This window comes from Phocoena phocoena, chromosome X (genome assembly GCF_963924675.1).
Source record: "Phocoena phocoena chromosome X, mPhoPho1.1, whole genome shotgun sequence".
Classification (NCBI taxonomy): Eukaryota; Metazoa; Chordata; class Mammalia; order Artiodactyla; family Phocoenidae; genus Phocoena; species Phocoena phocoena.
In genome coordinates, this window is record NC_089240.1 from 27541902 (window position 1) to 27558706 (window position 16805).

Genomic DNA, 16805 nt, shown 5'->3' on the forward strand with positions numbered 1-16805 from the left:
ATAAACTTCCCTCTTAGAACGGCTTTTGCTGCATCCCATAGATTTTGGAGTTTTGTGTTTCCATTTTCATTTGTCTTGAGGTATTTTCTGATTTTCCCTTTAATTTCCTCATTGACCCATTACTTTTTTAGTAGCCTATTGTTTAGTCTCCAAATGTTTGTTCCTTTCTCATTTTTTCTTTCTGTAATTGATTTCTAGTTTCATACTGTTGTGGTGAGAAAACATGCTCAATACAAGTTCTATTCTCTTTCTCTGGTAGCTGTAAGACTATTAATTTTTAAGGCTACTGTGTAGCTGGGAGAAACTGATGGGAAAAGCCCAAGTTAAAAACCCTCAAACCCTGCTGTACTTAGTGAAGTTCAGTAGTTTACATATTGTTGCCAACCTCTGGTTAATTTCCAGAGTTTAGAAAAGGCAATTTTAACAATTTTGCTATTTGCTGCTTTTATGGAGGAGTGGATTTACAGAGTTGCCACGTTATATTTTCAAGCATGGAATAAGTTAAAGTGTGAAAAGGAAATAAGGCAAAATATGGTGCAATCAGAGCATAATGCTATCCAAGTCTTTGTGACTCTGCATTAAATATTTATATACTATAGCAGTACCTGGAAAACCACCCATTATTTTTCCTGTGCTCTATCAGTGATGTAGGAAGCACTCTGTTTGTGTGCTTTGAGAAATTTAATAGCTTCATACATACTTTGGGAGGAAAAGGACTATCAGGTTATTAATTCTTTCTTCTTAATCATGTGGGATCTTTAGGGGAGAACAAAAGGGAGTAAAAAAACGACATGAAAAAATGGCAGGTCCTACGAAGAAGTTTTCTGATAATGTTTTTCATTACTGTATCAGAAATCCAAACCTCAAACTACCAGGGTGGGTCAATTTGCTGATTTAATTTTGTGCTCATCCTAAAAGTAAATAAAATGTATGAAAGGAGAATTTAGCTTCCATTACTGTATATATCTTTTTGGTAGATAAGGATACTATCTAATGCCACCCATCCCCTCAAATAATGAAAATGACAAGCCTCTAATTCCATATTTGAAACAAAAAAGTTCTCTCTGATTAGTTTCTTCCCTGGTAAAATAATTTACAATCCTCAAACAGCTATCAGATTTACTACATATAACAAGTTTAACTTTTAAAATTAATTACATGATTACAGTGTATCTACATTTCAAGTTCCCTAAAGAATGTCTTCAAAACATTGATGTTTTGCAGCCTTGGAAATCTTTATTTAATAATTTGATAAACTATTGGGTTTCTCACCTCAGATAGTTTTAAGCATTATATAGCTAAACCAGCTAAGCTCAAATAAGATTTCACTTCTCTACTGAATTCATGTACTCTTAGCTCAGCCAAGCACAAAACAGCTAATGCCGTCACGTTTGAAAAGCTTTTATGCTGAATTTGACACAAAAGCAATCACAAGAGAGACAAAAAAGGAATTTCTCTTTCAAAGGCTGAAAGGGGAAAAAAAATAAATGAAAATTCTGAGCCTGGGTAAATCTCTCTACACTGGAAAAGAAAGTTTAAAATCATCAAGAAATAATTTTTCCAAAGAATCCACTGGCAAGTTTGGACCAATCTTAATAGCCCGGGAAACAGGTTGTGAAATAAACCAAGATTCTGCCAAATAAAAGAAATCCCTCCAAATCGGAAAAGAAGTAGTAAAGCTGTCACTGTTTGCAGATGACATGATACTATACATAGAGAATCCTAAAGATGCTACCAGAAAACTACTAGAGCTAATCAATGAATTTGGTAAAGTAGCAGGATACAAAATTAATGCACAGAAATCTCTGGCATTCCTATACACTAATGATGAAAAATCTGAAAGTGAAATCAAGAAAACACTCCCATTTACCACTGCAACAAAAAGAATAAAATATCTAGGAATAAACCTACCTAGGGAGACAAAAGACCTGTATGCAGAAAAGTATAAGACACTGATGCAAGAAATTAAAGATGATACAAATAGATGGAGAGATATACCATGTTCTTGGATTGGAAGAATCAACATTGTGAAAATGACTCTACTACCCAAAGCAATCTATAGATTCAATGCAATCCCTATAAAACTACCACTGGCATTTTTCACAGAACTAGAACAAAAAAATTTCACAATTTGTATGGAAACACAAAAGACCCCGAATAGCCAAAGCAATCTTGAGAACGAAACACGGAGCTGGAGGAATCAGGCTCCCTGACTTCAGACTATACTACAAAGCTACAGTAATCAAGACAGTATGGTACTGGCACAAAAACAGAAAGATAGATCAATGGAACAGGATAGAAAGCCCAGAGATAAACCTACACACATATGGTCACCTTATCTTTGATAAAGGAGGTAGGAATGTACAGTGGAGAAAGGACAGCCTCTTCAATAAGTGGTGCTGGGAAAACTGAACAGGTACATGTAAAAGTATGAGACTAGATCACTCCCTAACGCCATACCCAAAAATAAGCTCAAAATGGATTAAAGACCTAAACGTAAGGCCAGAAACTATCTAACTCTCAGAGGAAAACATAGGAAGAACACTCTATGACATAAATCACAGCAAGATCCTTTTTGACCCACCTCCTAGAGAAATGGAAATAAAAACAAAAATAAACAAATGGGACCTAATGAAACTTCAAAGCTTTTGCACAGCAAAGGAAACCATAAACAAGATGAAAAGACAACCCTCAGAATGGGAGAAAATATTTGCAAATGAAGCAACTGACAATGGATTAATTTCCAAAATTTACAAGCAGCTCATGCAGCTCAATATCAAAAAAACAAACAACCCAATCCAAAAATGGGCAGAAGACCTAAATAGACATTTCTCCAAAGAAGATATACAGACTGCCAACAAACACATGAAAGAATGCTCAACATCATTAATCATTAGAGAAATGCAAATCAAAACTACAATGAGATATCATCTCACACCAGTCAGAATGCCCATCATCAAAAAATCTAGAAACAATAAATGCTGGAGAGGGTTCGGAGAAAAGGGAACACTCCTGCACTGCTGTTGGGAATATGAATTGGTTCAGCCACTGTGGAGAACAGTACGGAGGTTCCTTAAAAAAGTAAAAATAGAACTACCATATGACCCAGCAATCCCACTACTGGGCATATACCCTGAGAAAACCAAAATTCAAAAAGAGTCATGTACCAAAATGTTCATTGAAGCTCTACTTACAATAGCCCGGAGATGGAAACAACCTAAGTGCCCATCATCGGATGAATGGATAAAGAAGATGTGGCACATATATACAATGGAATATTACTCAGCCATAAAAAGAAACGACATTGAGCTATTTGTAATGAGGTGGATAGACCTAGAGTCTGTCATACAGAGTGAAGTAAGTCAGAAGGAGAAAGACAAATACCGTATGCTAACACATATATATGGAATTTAAGAGAAAAAATGTCATGAAGTACCTAGGGGTAGGACAGGAATAAAGACACAGACCTACTGTAGAACGGACTTGAGGACATGGGGAGGGGGAAGGGTAAGCTGTGACAAAGCGAGAGAGAGGCATGGACACATATACACTAACAAACGTAAGGTAGATAGCTAGTGGGAAGCAGCTGCGTAACACAGAGATATCAGCTCGGTGCTTTGTGACCATCTACAGGGTGGGATAGGGAGGGTGGGAGGGAGGGAGACGTAAGAGGGAAGAGATATGGGAACATATGTATAACTGATTCACTTTGTTATAAAGCAGAAACTAACACCCACTGTAAAGCAATTATACCCCAATAAAGATGTTAAAAAAAAAAAAAAAGAAATCCCATGATGACCATTGCTGGCAGTTTTAGGTGCCAAAGGCATACCATCTTACCTCTTATGAAAGTTAAATGGCATCATCTCTCATAGGATTCTGCCACAGCCTTTTGGCAGATATTTTGATTAGGATGGAAATCCTGTATGATTTCCCTTAATATCTGTCTTTGTATCTCAAAAGAGCATTATTGTTTTACTAGGGCCATTTAGAAGAGCAAATGAAGCCATGCAGTTAACAAAATCAAGTACTTACTCAATTTATGTTTTTGTTTCCAAAAAATTAAGAGTTATATAGGAAAGAAAGAAACTGAACATACACTATGGGCATCATTTAATGATCTACTCATTAATTATTGACACGATGGGCTATCTACAGTCTATTCTTTTGCCAAATACTTACTGTTTCTATCTCCTTCCACCTTGTCTATGCTTTCAAGATGGACTTTTCCCAGATGCTATCTCAGATTTCAGTCCTACTTTGTGAAGGGGCTGTTGTTATTCCAATTGTTTTCTCCACTATTTTTTCTAATCAAGAGTGGAGGTTTTCTAAGTGTCTAATTAGTAGGGAAATGGTGAAAGATGGAACTTAATGAAATATTATAATTAAAAATGATAATTATTAAAAGTTATGTAGCAACATATATTTTTATATAATACTAACTTTAAAATCAGAATTCAAAATTTTACCTACATTATGAAGACAATTAAAAATATGTAGATAAGAAATGGAAGAGAGGGGAATTCCCTGGCAGTCCAGTGGTTAGGGCTCCATGCTCTCACTGCCGAGGGCCTGGGTTCAATCCCTCGTCGGGGAACTAAAACCCCTTAAGCCGTGTGGTGCGGCCAAAAAAAAAAAAAAAGAAAAAGAAAAAAAGAAATGGAAGAGATTATAGACAGAGGTTAGCAATTATGAATCATGAAAATATCAGAATTCTGAGTGATTTTTTTCTTTAGCTCAGGTATGGTGACTGGTTTAAGTTTTCAAAGAGTGTAACGGTGCTGGTGGTTGGCTTTGAAACCATTTCATTGTCACAGCGAGGGCAGTCATCAGCGATGCTGCTCCAAAGGAGGCTGGCTGCTGTAATCACAGCTCTCCAATTCTATAGAGACAGCCTGATGACTGCCTTACGAGGCTCACCAAGCTCTCTTGTTAACCCTAGACACATAGACTAAGAAAGAATTCATGGAGCAAGGAGATCCTTGTCAAATTAACCATTGTCTAATATGTCTATTTTCACACTTTCTTCCTCAAATAAAATTGTAAGTGATAAGCCAGCTAATATCATTCAGGAATGATAACACATTAGACATAAAGGCAGCCCTCCACTTTATAAGGCTCCCTGATTTTATAAGGCTCCTTTTATAAGAATTAAACATTGTAGTTTCATTAAAAATGGAATACAATTTGCAATTATCTTTTTAGTTTTTCACAGTAAAACAAAATATGAAAACTTCTCCCTGGTATACTGTTTCACTGCTTTCATTTTCCACCTGTTGGCTTATCAATAATATAATCTTATTTGTCAGTTCACAACTACAATGGTCTCCCTTTCTGATCCTCACGGTGTTTTCTTGATTTGTTTTAGCCACACAGACAACCGGTTAAGGAGGAAATCTGTGAGGTCGTTTACAAAAGAGGGAGGAGATATGGGGATATGTGTATATGTATAGCTGATTCACTTTGTTATAAAGCAGAAACTAACACACCATTGTAAAGTAATTACACTCCAATAGAGATGTAAAAAAAAAAAGAGTAATTGCCATGCATTCGTATCCCAACTCTGCTGCTTTTAAAGAGGAGTTACTGAACTTCTCTAGGCTTTCAATTTACTTATCTGTAAACAGGGAACAATAATAGTACTTTTCATGGAAAGTATTTGGGAGGATGAAATAAGCCAATATATGTGAAGTGGTTAGCACAGTTTTTGACAAATAGCCAAGTACTCACTAAATGTTAGTTATTAGGGTTAGCATTACTTTTAGTTTTAGCATATGTCATTTAGGAATGGACAGGAAAATTACAGCTTTAGTCTTCTTTATGTTAGGAACTTACACTGAAGTTACAGCAATATATATCATTAAATTCCTAAACATATAACACAAACAAAAACATAAGTTTCCAAAGATAATGGCTGAGCCATTTTTAAGATGCAGTTTTAGATGGACTATTCAAAAGCAAATTTTTATTTCAAAAGTTTGACAAGGATAGCAAATATAATACAATCTTGTCTTTGTTTCAGGTGTCCAAAACACCTTACTCATTTTGATGAAAAAATTGTTTTGTTTCCTCCTTTCATATTTTCTTTTGCAACTCTTTCTGTCTCTTATTTAAAGCTCCTTGCTTTCCCAAAAGCTATTAAACCCAAATCATTCTTGCTATCACGTTAGGATTCCTGTATGTTTTAAGAGTATTTCTCGGGCTTCCCTGGTGGCGCAGTGGTTGAGAGTCCACCTGCCAATGCAGGGGACACGGGTTCGTGCCCCAGTCTGGGAAGATACCACACGCCGCGGAGCGGCTGGGCCCGTAAGCCATGGCCGCTGAGCCTGTGCGTCCGGAGTCTGTGCTCCGCAACGGGAGAGGCCACAGCAGTGAGAGGCCTGCGTACCACCAAAAAGAAAAAAAAAAAAAAAGAGTATTTCTCAATTGCCAAATTTCAGAATCTTGTTGCCCTGATCAACTCTGTCTCTGTCTCTATATGCCTCTCATCTCTCCTTTCCCTCATCTAACTCAAGGGTCCAATCCAAATTATTTTTCCCCGGTAATTCCTCCTGACCAGTTGACCACTTTGTTCCGTGATCTGCTAGATTCACAGAACCCTAAATTTTTGAGAAGAAAGAAATAGCATAACATACTGAGTACATGATGGATAAGACCAGAACCCTCAAGAATAACCACATGGATTCTATGTTTCACATAGTCAAGTGAAAAATTGGAAAAACCATGATTAGAAATTCCTAATTCATCTATGCTCATCAAAGGGAGAAAATCTTAGTGGTAAAAAGTATCTTGTGAAAGAGAGAATTTTTATTCATCTAGATGTTGCCTCCAACAAAGGTACTGATAAGTTTGTAAAATCCTATGTGGCTTTCTAACATTCTTGTCATATAATAAAAATCCTGTCCTCATTGCTGTTCAGACCCTTTGGAAAACTAGCTATGACAAGGACTGGCTAAAAGCTCACTAGTTCATTATTCCCATTTATTCTTCCTGAAATTAAGCTGGGAACAAGTTCTGGTCAATGGGTTTTGGGTGGAAGTGATGTCCATAATCTCGAGGCCTGGCCATAAAACCCCATGTTTTGACCACATTCTCTCTTACTCTTCTGTGCTGACTTTGGGCAGCCATGATTTTAAAATTATAGTTTGATAAAATTAGAAAAGTTTGGACCCCCAAGTCACCATTTAGGAGAGAGCTCCCAAGAAGGGTTCTTTGACCTCTACTGAACTATGACACAACCAAGGAATTAATCACCATTGTATTCAGCTACTGAGATTTCAGGGTTTATTTTTCAAATAAACCTAGTGTAAATAAATATGCTATGTGGCTTAGCACAGTCTAAACAATGATTAATTTAGAAATGGGAGCCATTCCATGCAAGAAAACTATATGGCTTTTTTCTCAGATGACATAGGCAATTTGAGATTCAAAGACGCGTTTAGCAGAAGGCCTTTTCCTACCAGAAAAAAACCCTATAGAGTGTTTTCATCAATGTGATCAAGTTTTCACTATGCCACTTCTCTGCTTAAAATCCTCTAAGGACTACCCATTGTTTAGCATTTAAGGTCTTTCCAAACTGACCTATAAATATGAGGTTTGAAAGGATTCAATATTTAGGAAGTACCACGCATGGTGCTTGATAATACATAGTCAAACAAATTTCCTTTCCTTTCCTTTTTCTGTTTCATTTATCCTGAAAAGTTCTAGATTATTAAGTGGACAAATATATGATGAAGTTTGAGGGGGGAGGAGAGAGGAAGAAGAAGAAAAGGAAGAGAAAGAAGGGAAGTTGGGCTGGAGGTCAGAAAATGGGAGGAGAAAGTGAGAGTACACCTTATCCCTACCTTATTCTCATATCCACCCTTCCCTTCTCCATTCAGTGCCCTCAAATAAAGTAGGAAGGAGTAGACCTGTTACTTTTTCTAAGAAGGAATTAAGTCCATCTGATTGACTTCATGATACTGCAGAAGTACGTGCAACAATTTTGAAGTGATCTCAAAAGATGATGCAATGTGAAAACCACACCATTGTATCTAATTTATTAAACAAAATTAATTTTAACATTGATATTAGCCATCTATTTCCCTCTAATCTCTACTTTACTTTGACTGCAAAGACTACTGTTCATTTCAGCTTGCTTTCTTTTCATAAATTAACATTAAAAATCAGTAGATTTTAATCCATGATATAATTTTATCCAGTGTATTTTATTTTAAGAACATATCTTTGATACTAACCTTGGTTTCTGTGATTTTCCTTTGGATTGCATCCATTGTGTAGGGACCCTCCTTCCATGACTCAAGCTTGGCTCTGGCCTGCCCTAAGACCTGCTGAGCTTCTTCCTTAGCTTCCAGCCATTGTGTTGAATCTTTTAACATTTCATTCAACTGTTGCCTCCGGTTCTGAAGGTGTTCCTGTACTTCATCCCACTGACTCTGAATTCTTTCAACTGGAAAAGAAGGAAAAATGAATACATGGGAGTAAATGTTATTCTGGAGGAGACATTTGAAATTTAACATCCAAATATTATCTCACATTTTATATTACTTATAAAAGAAATTGCTCATTGTGTTACAGCTAGGATGATGGACAATGGAATTTCTTACTTTTTTCAAAGGCAAACGTAAGTTTTTGTTAAACCAACTTCCTGAAGGTGATCTAGAACATCAATAGTACATGTGAAAATTTAACTGTGTCTATTCCTTTTTTTTTTTTAGTTTTAAAAGCAGGATAAAACATGTATCGACATAGTACATTAACACAGTCGTATAACTGAATGCAAGACCTTTTCGCATAATATCCCCTAAAGCATCTCAAGCACTACATGTCTAAAACAGAACCTATAGAAAAGGAACTCTTTCTTTCTAAAAAAAAAAGAGCCTGTTACTTATTCTCTCTTCCTCAGTCACTGTGCCAACATGTTGACTAACCTGATGCTTCTCACTTCCTAACTGCAAATGTCATAACCATTTACTCAGCCCCAAGTAGGACATATCTAAATCATATGCCTTCTTCTCCTTTTCATTCACACAAACAGGTTCCCCTGAATCTATCTTTTCATGCTCTTCCTAGTGATGTAGTTCACATCTTAATTTCCATTTTTACCTAGGATGTTCCTGCAATCTTCAAACTACTCTTTTTTTTGAATTGTCGAAGTTTATTTTTTTATAGAGCAGGTTCTTATGCGTTTTATATATATTAGTGTATATATGTCAATCCCAATCTCCCAATTCATCACACCACCACCACTCCCCTCCCCACCGCTTTCCCCGCTTGGTGTCCATATGTTTGTTCTCTACATCTGTGTCTCTATTGCTGCCCGGCAAATCAGTTCAACTGTACCATTTTTCTAGGTTCCACATATATGCGTTAATATACGATATTTGTTTTTCTCTTTCTGACTTACTTCACTCTGTATGACAGTCTCTAGAACCATCCACGTCTCTACAAATGACCCAGTTTCATTCCTTTCCATGGCTGAGTAATATTCCATTGTATACATGTACCACATCTTCTTTATCCACTCGTCTGCTGATGGGCATTTAGGTTGCTTCCATAACTTGGCTATTGTAAATAGTGCTGAAATGAACATTGAGGTGCATGTGTCTTCTTGAATTACGTTTTTTTCTGGGTATATACACAGTAGTGGGATTGCTGGGTCATATGGTAGTTCTATTTTTACTTTTTAAGGAACCTCCATACTGTTCTCCATAGTGGCTGTATCAATTTACATTCCCACCAACAGTGCCAGGAGGGTTCCCTTTTCTCCACACCCTCTCCAGCATTTGCTGTTTCTAGATTTTCTGATGATGCCCCTTCTAACTGGTGATGTTGAGCAGCTTTTCATGTGCTTCTTAGCCATCTGTATGTCTTCTTTGGAGAAATGTCTACTTAGGTCTTCTGCCCATTTTTGGATTGGGTTGTTTTTTTAATATTGAGCTGCATGAGCTGTTTGTATATTTTGGAAATTAATCCTTTGTCTGCTGATTCATTTGCAAATATTTTCTCCCTTTCTGAGGGTTGTCCTTTCGTCTTGTTTGTACTTTCCTTTGCTTTGCAAAAGCTCTTCAGTTTCATTAGGTCCCATTTGTTTAGTTTTGTTTTTATTTCCATTACTCTAGGAGGTGGATCAAAAAAGATATTGCTGTGATTTAGGTCAAAGAGCGTTCTTCCTATGTTTTCCTCTAAGAGTATTATAGTGCCCGGTCTTACATTTAGGTTTCTAATGCCTTTTGAGCTTATTTTTGTGTACGGTGTTAGGGAGTGTTCTACTTTCATTCTTTGACATGTAGCTGTCCAGTTTTGCCAGCACCACTTATTGAAGAGGCTGTCTTTTATCCATTGTATATTCTTGCCTCCTTTGTCATAGATTAGATGACCATAGGTGTGTGGGGTTATCTCTGGGCTTTCTATCCTGTTCTATTGATCTATATTTCTGTTTCTGTGCCAGTACCATAGTGTCTTGATTACTGTAGCTTTGTAGTATAGCCTTAAGTCAGGCAGTCTGATTCCTCCAACTCTGGTTTTTCCCCTCAAGACTGTTTTGGTTCTTTGGGGTCTTTTGTGTCTCCATACAAATTTTAAGATTTTTTGTTCTAGTTCTGTAAAAAATGCCATTGGTATTTTGATAGGGATTGCATTGAATCTGTACATTGCTTTCGGTAGTATAGTCATTTTCACAATATTGATAATTCCAATCCCAGAACATGGTATATCTCTCCATCTGTTGGTATCATCTTTAATTTCTTTCATCAGTGTCTTATAGTTTTCTGCATACAGGGCTTTTGTCTCCCTAGGTAGGTTTATTCCTAGATATTTTATTCTTTTTGTTGCAATGGTAAATGGTAGTGTTTTCTTAATTTCTCTTTCAGAATTTTCATAATTATTGTATAGGAATGCAAGAGATATCTGTGCATTAATTTTGTATCCTGCAACTTTACCAAATTCATTGATTAGCTCTAGTAGTTTTCTGGTGGCATCTTTATGATTTTCTATGTATATTATCATGTCATCTGCAAATACTGACAGTTTTACTTCTTCTTTTCCAATTTGTATTCCTTTTATTTCTTTTCCTTCTCTGATTGCTCTGGCTAGCACTTCCAAAATTATGTTGAATAACAGTGGCGAGAGTGGACATTCTTGTGTTGTTCCTGATCTTAGAGGAAATGTTTTCAGGTTTTCACCATTGAGAATGATGTTTGCTGTGGGTTTGTCATATATGGCTTTTATTATGTTGAAGTAGGTTTGTTTTATGCCCACTTTCTGGAGAGTTTTTATCATAAATGGGTGTTGAACTTTGTCAGAAGTTTTTTCTGCATCTATTGAGATGATGATATGGTGTTTATTCTTCAATCTGTTAATATGGTGTTTCACATTGATTGATTTGCATATATTGAAGAATCCTTGCATCCCTGGGATAAATCCCACTTGTTCATGGTGTATAATCCTTTTAATGTGTTGTTGGATTCTGTTTGCTAATAATTTCTTGAGGATTTTCACAACTATATTCAGGAGTGATATTGGTCTGTAATTTTCTTTTTTGTAGTATCTTGTCTGGTTTTGGTATCAGGGTGATGGTGGCCTCACGGAATGAGTTTGGGAGTATTCCTCCCTCTGCAATTCTTTGGAAGAGTTTGAGAAGGATGGGTGTTAGCTCTTCTCTAAATGTTTGACAGAATTCACCTGTGAAGCCATCTGGTGCTGGACTTTTGTTTGTTGGAAGATTTTTAATCACAGTTTCAATTTCATTACTTGTGATTGGTCTGTTCATATTTTCTATTTCTTCATGGTTCAGTCTTGGAAGGCTATACCTTTCTAAGAATTTGTCCATTTCTTCCAGGTTGTCCATTTTATTGGCATGGAGTTGCTTACAATAATCTCTTAGGATGCTTTGTATTTCTGTGGTGTCTGTTGTAACTTCTCCTTTTTCATTACTTTTTATTGATTTGAGTCCTCTCTCTCTTTTTCTTGATGAGTCTGGGTAATGTTTTATCTGTTTTGGTTATCTTGGCAAAGAACCTGCTTTTAGTTTTATTGAATTTTGCTCCTGTTTTCTTTGTTTCTATTTCATTTATTTCTGTTGTGATCTTTATGATTTCTTTCCTTCTACTAACTTCAGATTTTGTTTGTTCTTCTTTCTCTAGTTCCTTTAGGTGTAAGGTTAGATTGTTTACTTGAGATTTTTCTTGTTTCTTGAGGTAGGCTTATATTGCTATAAATTTCCCTCTCAGAACTGCTTTTGCTGCATCCTATAGGTTTTGGATCATCGTGTTTTCGTTGTCATTTGTCTCTTGGTATTTTTTGATTTCCTCTTTGGTTTCTTCAGTGATCTCTTGGTTATTCAGTAACATATTGTTTAGCCTCCATGTGTTTGTGTTTTTTACGTTTTTTTCCCAGTAATTCATTTCTACTCTCACAGCTCTGTGGTCAGAAAAGACGCTTGATATAATTTCAATTTTCTTAAATTTACTGTGGCTTGATTTGTGACCCAAGATGTGCTCTATCTTGGAGAATGTTCCATGTGCACTTGAGAAGAAAGTGTAATCTGCTGTTTTGGGATGGAATGTCCTATAAATATCAATTAAATCTATCTGGTCTATTGTGTCATTTAAAGCATCTGTTTCCTTAATTATATTCATTTTGGATGATCTGTCCATTGGTGTAAGTGAGGTGTTAAAGTCCCCCACTATTATCGTGTTACTGTCGATTTCCTCTTTTAGAGCTGTTAGCAGTTACCTTATGTATTGAGGTGCTCCTATGTTGGGTGCATATATATTTATAATTGTTATATCTTCTTCTTGGATTGATCCCTTGATCATTATGTAGTGACCTTCCTTGTCTCTTATAACATTCTTTATTTTAAAGTCTATTTTATCTGATATGAGTATTGCTACTCCACCTTTCTTTTGATTTCCATCTGTGGGGAGTATCTTCTTCCAACCCATCATTTTCAGTCTGTATGTGTCCCTAGGTCTGAAGTGGGTCTCTTGTAGACAGCATATAAATGGATCTTGGTTTTTGTATCCATTCAGCAATCCTGTGTCTTTTGGTTGGAGCATTTAATCCATTCACGTTTAAGGTAATTATCCATATGTATGTTCCTATTACCATTTTTTCAATTGTTATGGGTTTGTTTTTGTAGGTCCTTTTCTTCTCGTGTTTCCCACTTAGAGAAATTCCTGTAGCATTTGTTGTAGAGCTGGTTTGGTGGTGCTGAATTCTCTTAGCTTTTGCTTGTCTGTAAAGCTTTTGATTTCTCCACTGAAGGTGAATGAGATCCATGCTGGGGAGAGTAATCTTGGTTGTAGGTTCTTCCCTTTCATCACTTTTAACGTATCATGCCACTCCCTTCTGGCTTGTAGAGCTTCTGCTGAGAAATCAGCTGTTACCCTTATGGGAGTTCCCTTGTATGTTATTTGTTGTTTTTCCCTTGTTGCTTTCAATTATTTTTCTTTGTCTTTAATTTCTGTCAATTTGATTACTATGTGTCTCGGTGCATTTCTCCTTGGGTTTATCCTGTATGGGACTCTCTGCGCTTCCTGGACTTGACTTGGGTGGCTATTTCCTTTTCCATGTTAGGGAAGTTTTCAACTGTAATCTCTTCAAATATTTTCTCAGGTCCTTTCTCTCTCTCTTCTCCTTCTGGGACCCCTATAATGTGAGTGTTGTTGCGTTTAATGTTGTCCCAGAGGTTTCTTAGGCTGTCTTCATTTCTTTTCCTTCTATTTTCTTTATTCTGTTCCATGGCAGTAAATTCCACCATTCTGTCTTCCAGGTCACTTACCCATTCTTCTGCCTCAGTTATTCTGCTATTGATTCTTTCTAGTGTATTTTTCATTTCAGTTATTGTATTGTTCATCTCTGTTTGTTTGTTCTTTCATTCTTCTAGGTGTTCGTTCTTTAATTGTTCTAGGTGTTTGTTAAACATTTCTTGCATCTTCTCGATCTTTGCCTCCATTCTTTTTCTGAAGTCCTGGATCATCTTCACTATCATTATTCTGAATTCTTTTTCTGGAAGGTTGCCTGTCTCCACTTCATTTAATTGTTTTTCTGGGGTTTTATCTTGTTCCTTCATCTGGTACATAGCCCGCTGCCTTTTCTTCTTGTCTATCTTTCTATGAATGTATTTTTTGTTCCACAGGCTGCAGGATTGTAGTTCTTCTTGCTTCTGCTGTCTGCCCTCTCTAACTGTGTCTTTTCTTAATCTTTAGAGCCAAATATGAGTAATCTTTCCGAAAGCTCCTATAGCAGAATGCCCACATCCCCTCGCCCTTATCACTTCATTGCCCAACAGCCTGACCTCCAATACCATCACTGACATTTCATTCCTTGTAGGCTTTGTGTTGTCATAAAGTTTGCTTTGCCATCTAAGTGGTAGGCTAGATACACTAAGGAATTGAGGCTCCCTTGCCCAGTCTCCCACCACCTTACCTCCCAGGAACAGCCTGTAACCAATGACTGATGGTAGTCATTAGGGTATGCATATTCTAGCACACTTTTGCTATGGGAGATATCTGTGAGGTATGTGATTTATAAGGGTTCCAGAGTTCTCCCAGTGGGATAAAGCTCTAGTGGGTCATAGTGGTAACCTGCTTGATTATGTACCATCCTTTACTGGCTGTCTTGCCTTACCTGTCTCACTTTCTCATTCCCCTATTGATATTTCTCTCAACTCCCAAATAAACCACTTGCTCTCAAAACTTTTTTTCTGCGGCAATCCAAGACCAGATAGGCACATTGGAAACTTCTTGTAACAATGACAGTTATATTCTGTAAGTAGGACAGGCTTACATCGAGGCTATTTTCTGGTATCATTGTGAGTCAAAGATGGAGATTCCCTATAGATTTTTCTCTGGAATACTTTATTTTAGAATATTAAAAATAAACATAACAAGATTGCTTTTTCTTTTCTTTGAGGACCACATGATCTTCATTTTAAGCTGATTTCATAAAATGGAAATAATGCCATAGAAAACAGGTAATAAAACCACCACTTACTTTACTCCTTAAGCAGGAAATCTGACAGACATTCTAGAATTTTCCCTAAGCCTCACCAAACACCATATATAATTGGTTACTAAGTTTTCTCATACAGAACTCCTTTCTTCTTTCCACACGTTTCCATGGCAAAGCTCCAACATTTTCTGTCTACATGTTTGCAATAGACTGTACATAGTTCCTCTGCCTCAAGTCTCCACTTTCCAACGTAACGTCTACACTGTAGACATAGTAATAACTAATATAAATCTGATCACCCCACTCTCTCATTTAAACCCTTCAATGTCTCCCCACAGTCCTCTGGAATATCTTAGCTTGATATACATATTCCTCTGTGATCTGGCCTGGATAATCTGAGGGATTTATTGACAAAGGAACAAATTATAACATAATCAGAGTGTAGGAAAATCACCAAATTTAATATAAGAAACTAGGCCTTGCAGCAGTGGAGCTGTTAGTACATCTAGGCCCAAGAAATCAGGGGAGGGAGAAGTGGCCAGAAGCTGAGAATCATGAGGAGAAACCACCTTGAGAAGAGCAGTAACCTTTTATCAAGGGACAGAGTCAGCCTGAAGCAAATTCACGGGTAGGGAACTAGAAGAATAAATACTCTGACCTCTCTGCCCTCTCTCTTCAATTTCCTACCAGGGCTCCCCAGTGGCTAAACCAATTGGAAGCCAGAGGGCATGGGAGACCAATGATGACACAGATCAACCACCCAGAGTAGAGAGCGAGGTAGAGAAGGGCAATAGACAAATAAAATGTATATGGCACAGTCTTGCGCTTCTTTTTATTTATTTTATTTTTTTTGTTTTGTTTTGTTTTTTGCAGTACACGGGCCTCTCACCGCTGCGGCCTCTCCCATCGCAGAGCACAGGCTCCGGACGCGCAGGCTCAGCGGCCATGGCCCACGGGCCCAGCCGCTCCGTGGCATGTGGGATCTTCCTGGAGTGGGACACGATCCCGCGCCCTCTGCATCGGCAGGCAGACTCTCAACTACTGCGCCACCAGGGAAGCCCCCGTGCTTCTTATTTCATGACATAAGCTTAGTCTTTCTTAATTAAACCTGCTGTTGCCTCCCTAAACTTATAAGAAGTTATGAGTTAAAGAAGTACCTGAGATATTTTGTAAATAACCATCAGTACTAAACAGACCTTACAAGACTACTGATTGTGACATGAATTAAAGATTGTGGTACCTAGAATAGGTAAAACCAAGTAAGTGACATTCATTACAGGTACTGTTTTTATCCGTTTCATTTTGGTTTGCGTGCTTGCTATGCATTGCAAACCCAGTCAATATATCACCTTCCAACTTTGGTTAACATGTCAACCTGTTTAAATGTCAATAACTCCTTATAATCTTTGAGCACCATTTGTTTTTTCTTGTTGCACTGCTGTTGTTCACCCACTGGGTAGTATAGCACTTATTATAGTTGAGATCTACAATTATTAGTCTATTTAATCTTTAGTTTACAAAACTACTAGTGTAAATGCTATTATAAAAAAAGCTATTTAAAATATTAGTAAAAGAGTCTTTAAGTGTTCTGGAATATTTTCTTATCAATCATAGAAACAACTAATAACACAATTACAAACCATTTTCCAACTTATCACAGCAGGCTACTTAATTATGCATAGCTGGCACCTCTTGTTTTCCTTGGCCTATTGTTATATACGTATTACATGTATTTGCAAATAATGAAATTGACTTTCCTCTAAAAGCCAATAATTACAATTTGCCTTAATCAGCCTTAATTAGTGACATTTTACCATGCTATCAAAATGTTTAGAACGCCTAGTATTTTT

General features: G+C 37.0%; 1 protein-coding gene across 4 annotated transcripts in view; it reads right to left on the reverse strand.

Annotated features, from left to right (window-relative positions):
- DMD (dystrophin) overlaps positions 1 to 16805 on the reverse strand; it is a 2035184-nt gene that overhangs the window by 558028 nt on the left and 1460351 nt on the right. For all 4 annotated transcript variants that reach the window (XM_065901098.1, XM_065901100.1, XM_065901101.1 and 1 more), the window contains one exon: positions 8238 to 8449. In XM_065901098.1, the coding sequence (XP_065757170.1) occupies positions 8238 to 8449 (212 nt within the window). The remainder of the gene's footprint in view (positions 1 to 8237; positions 8450 to 16805) is intronic.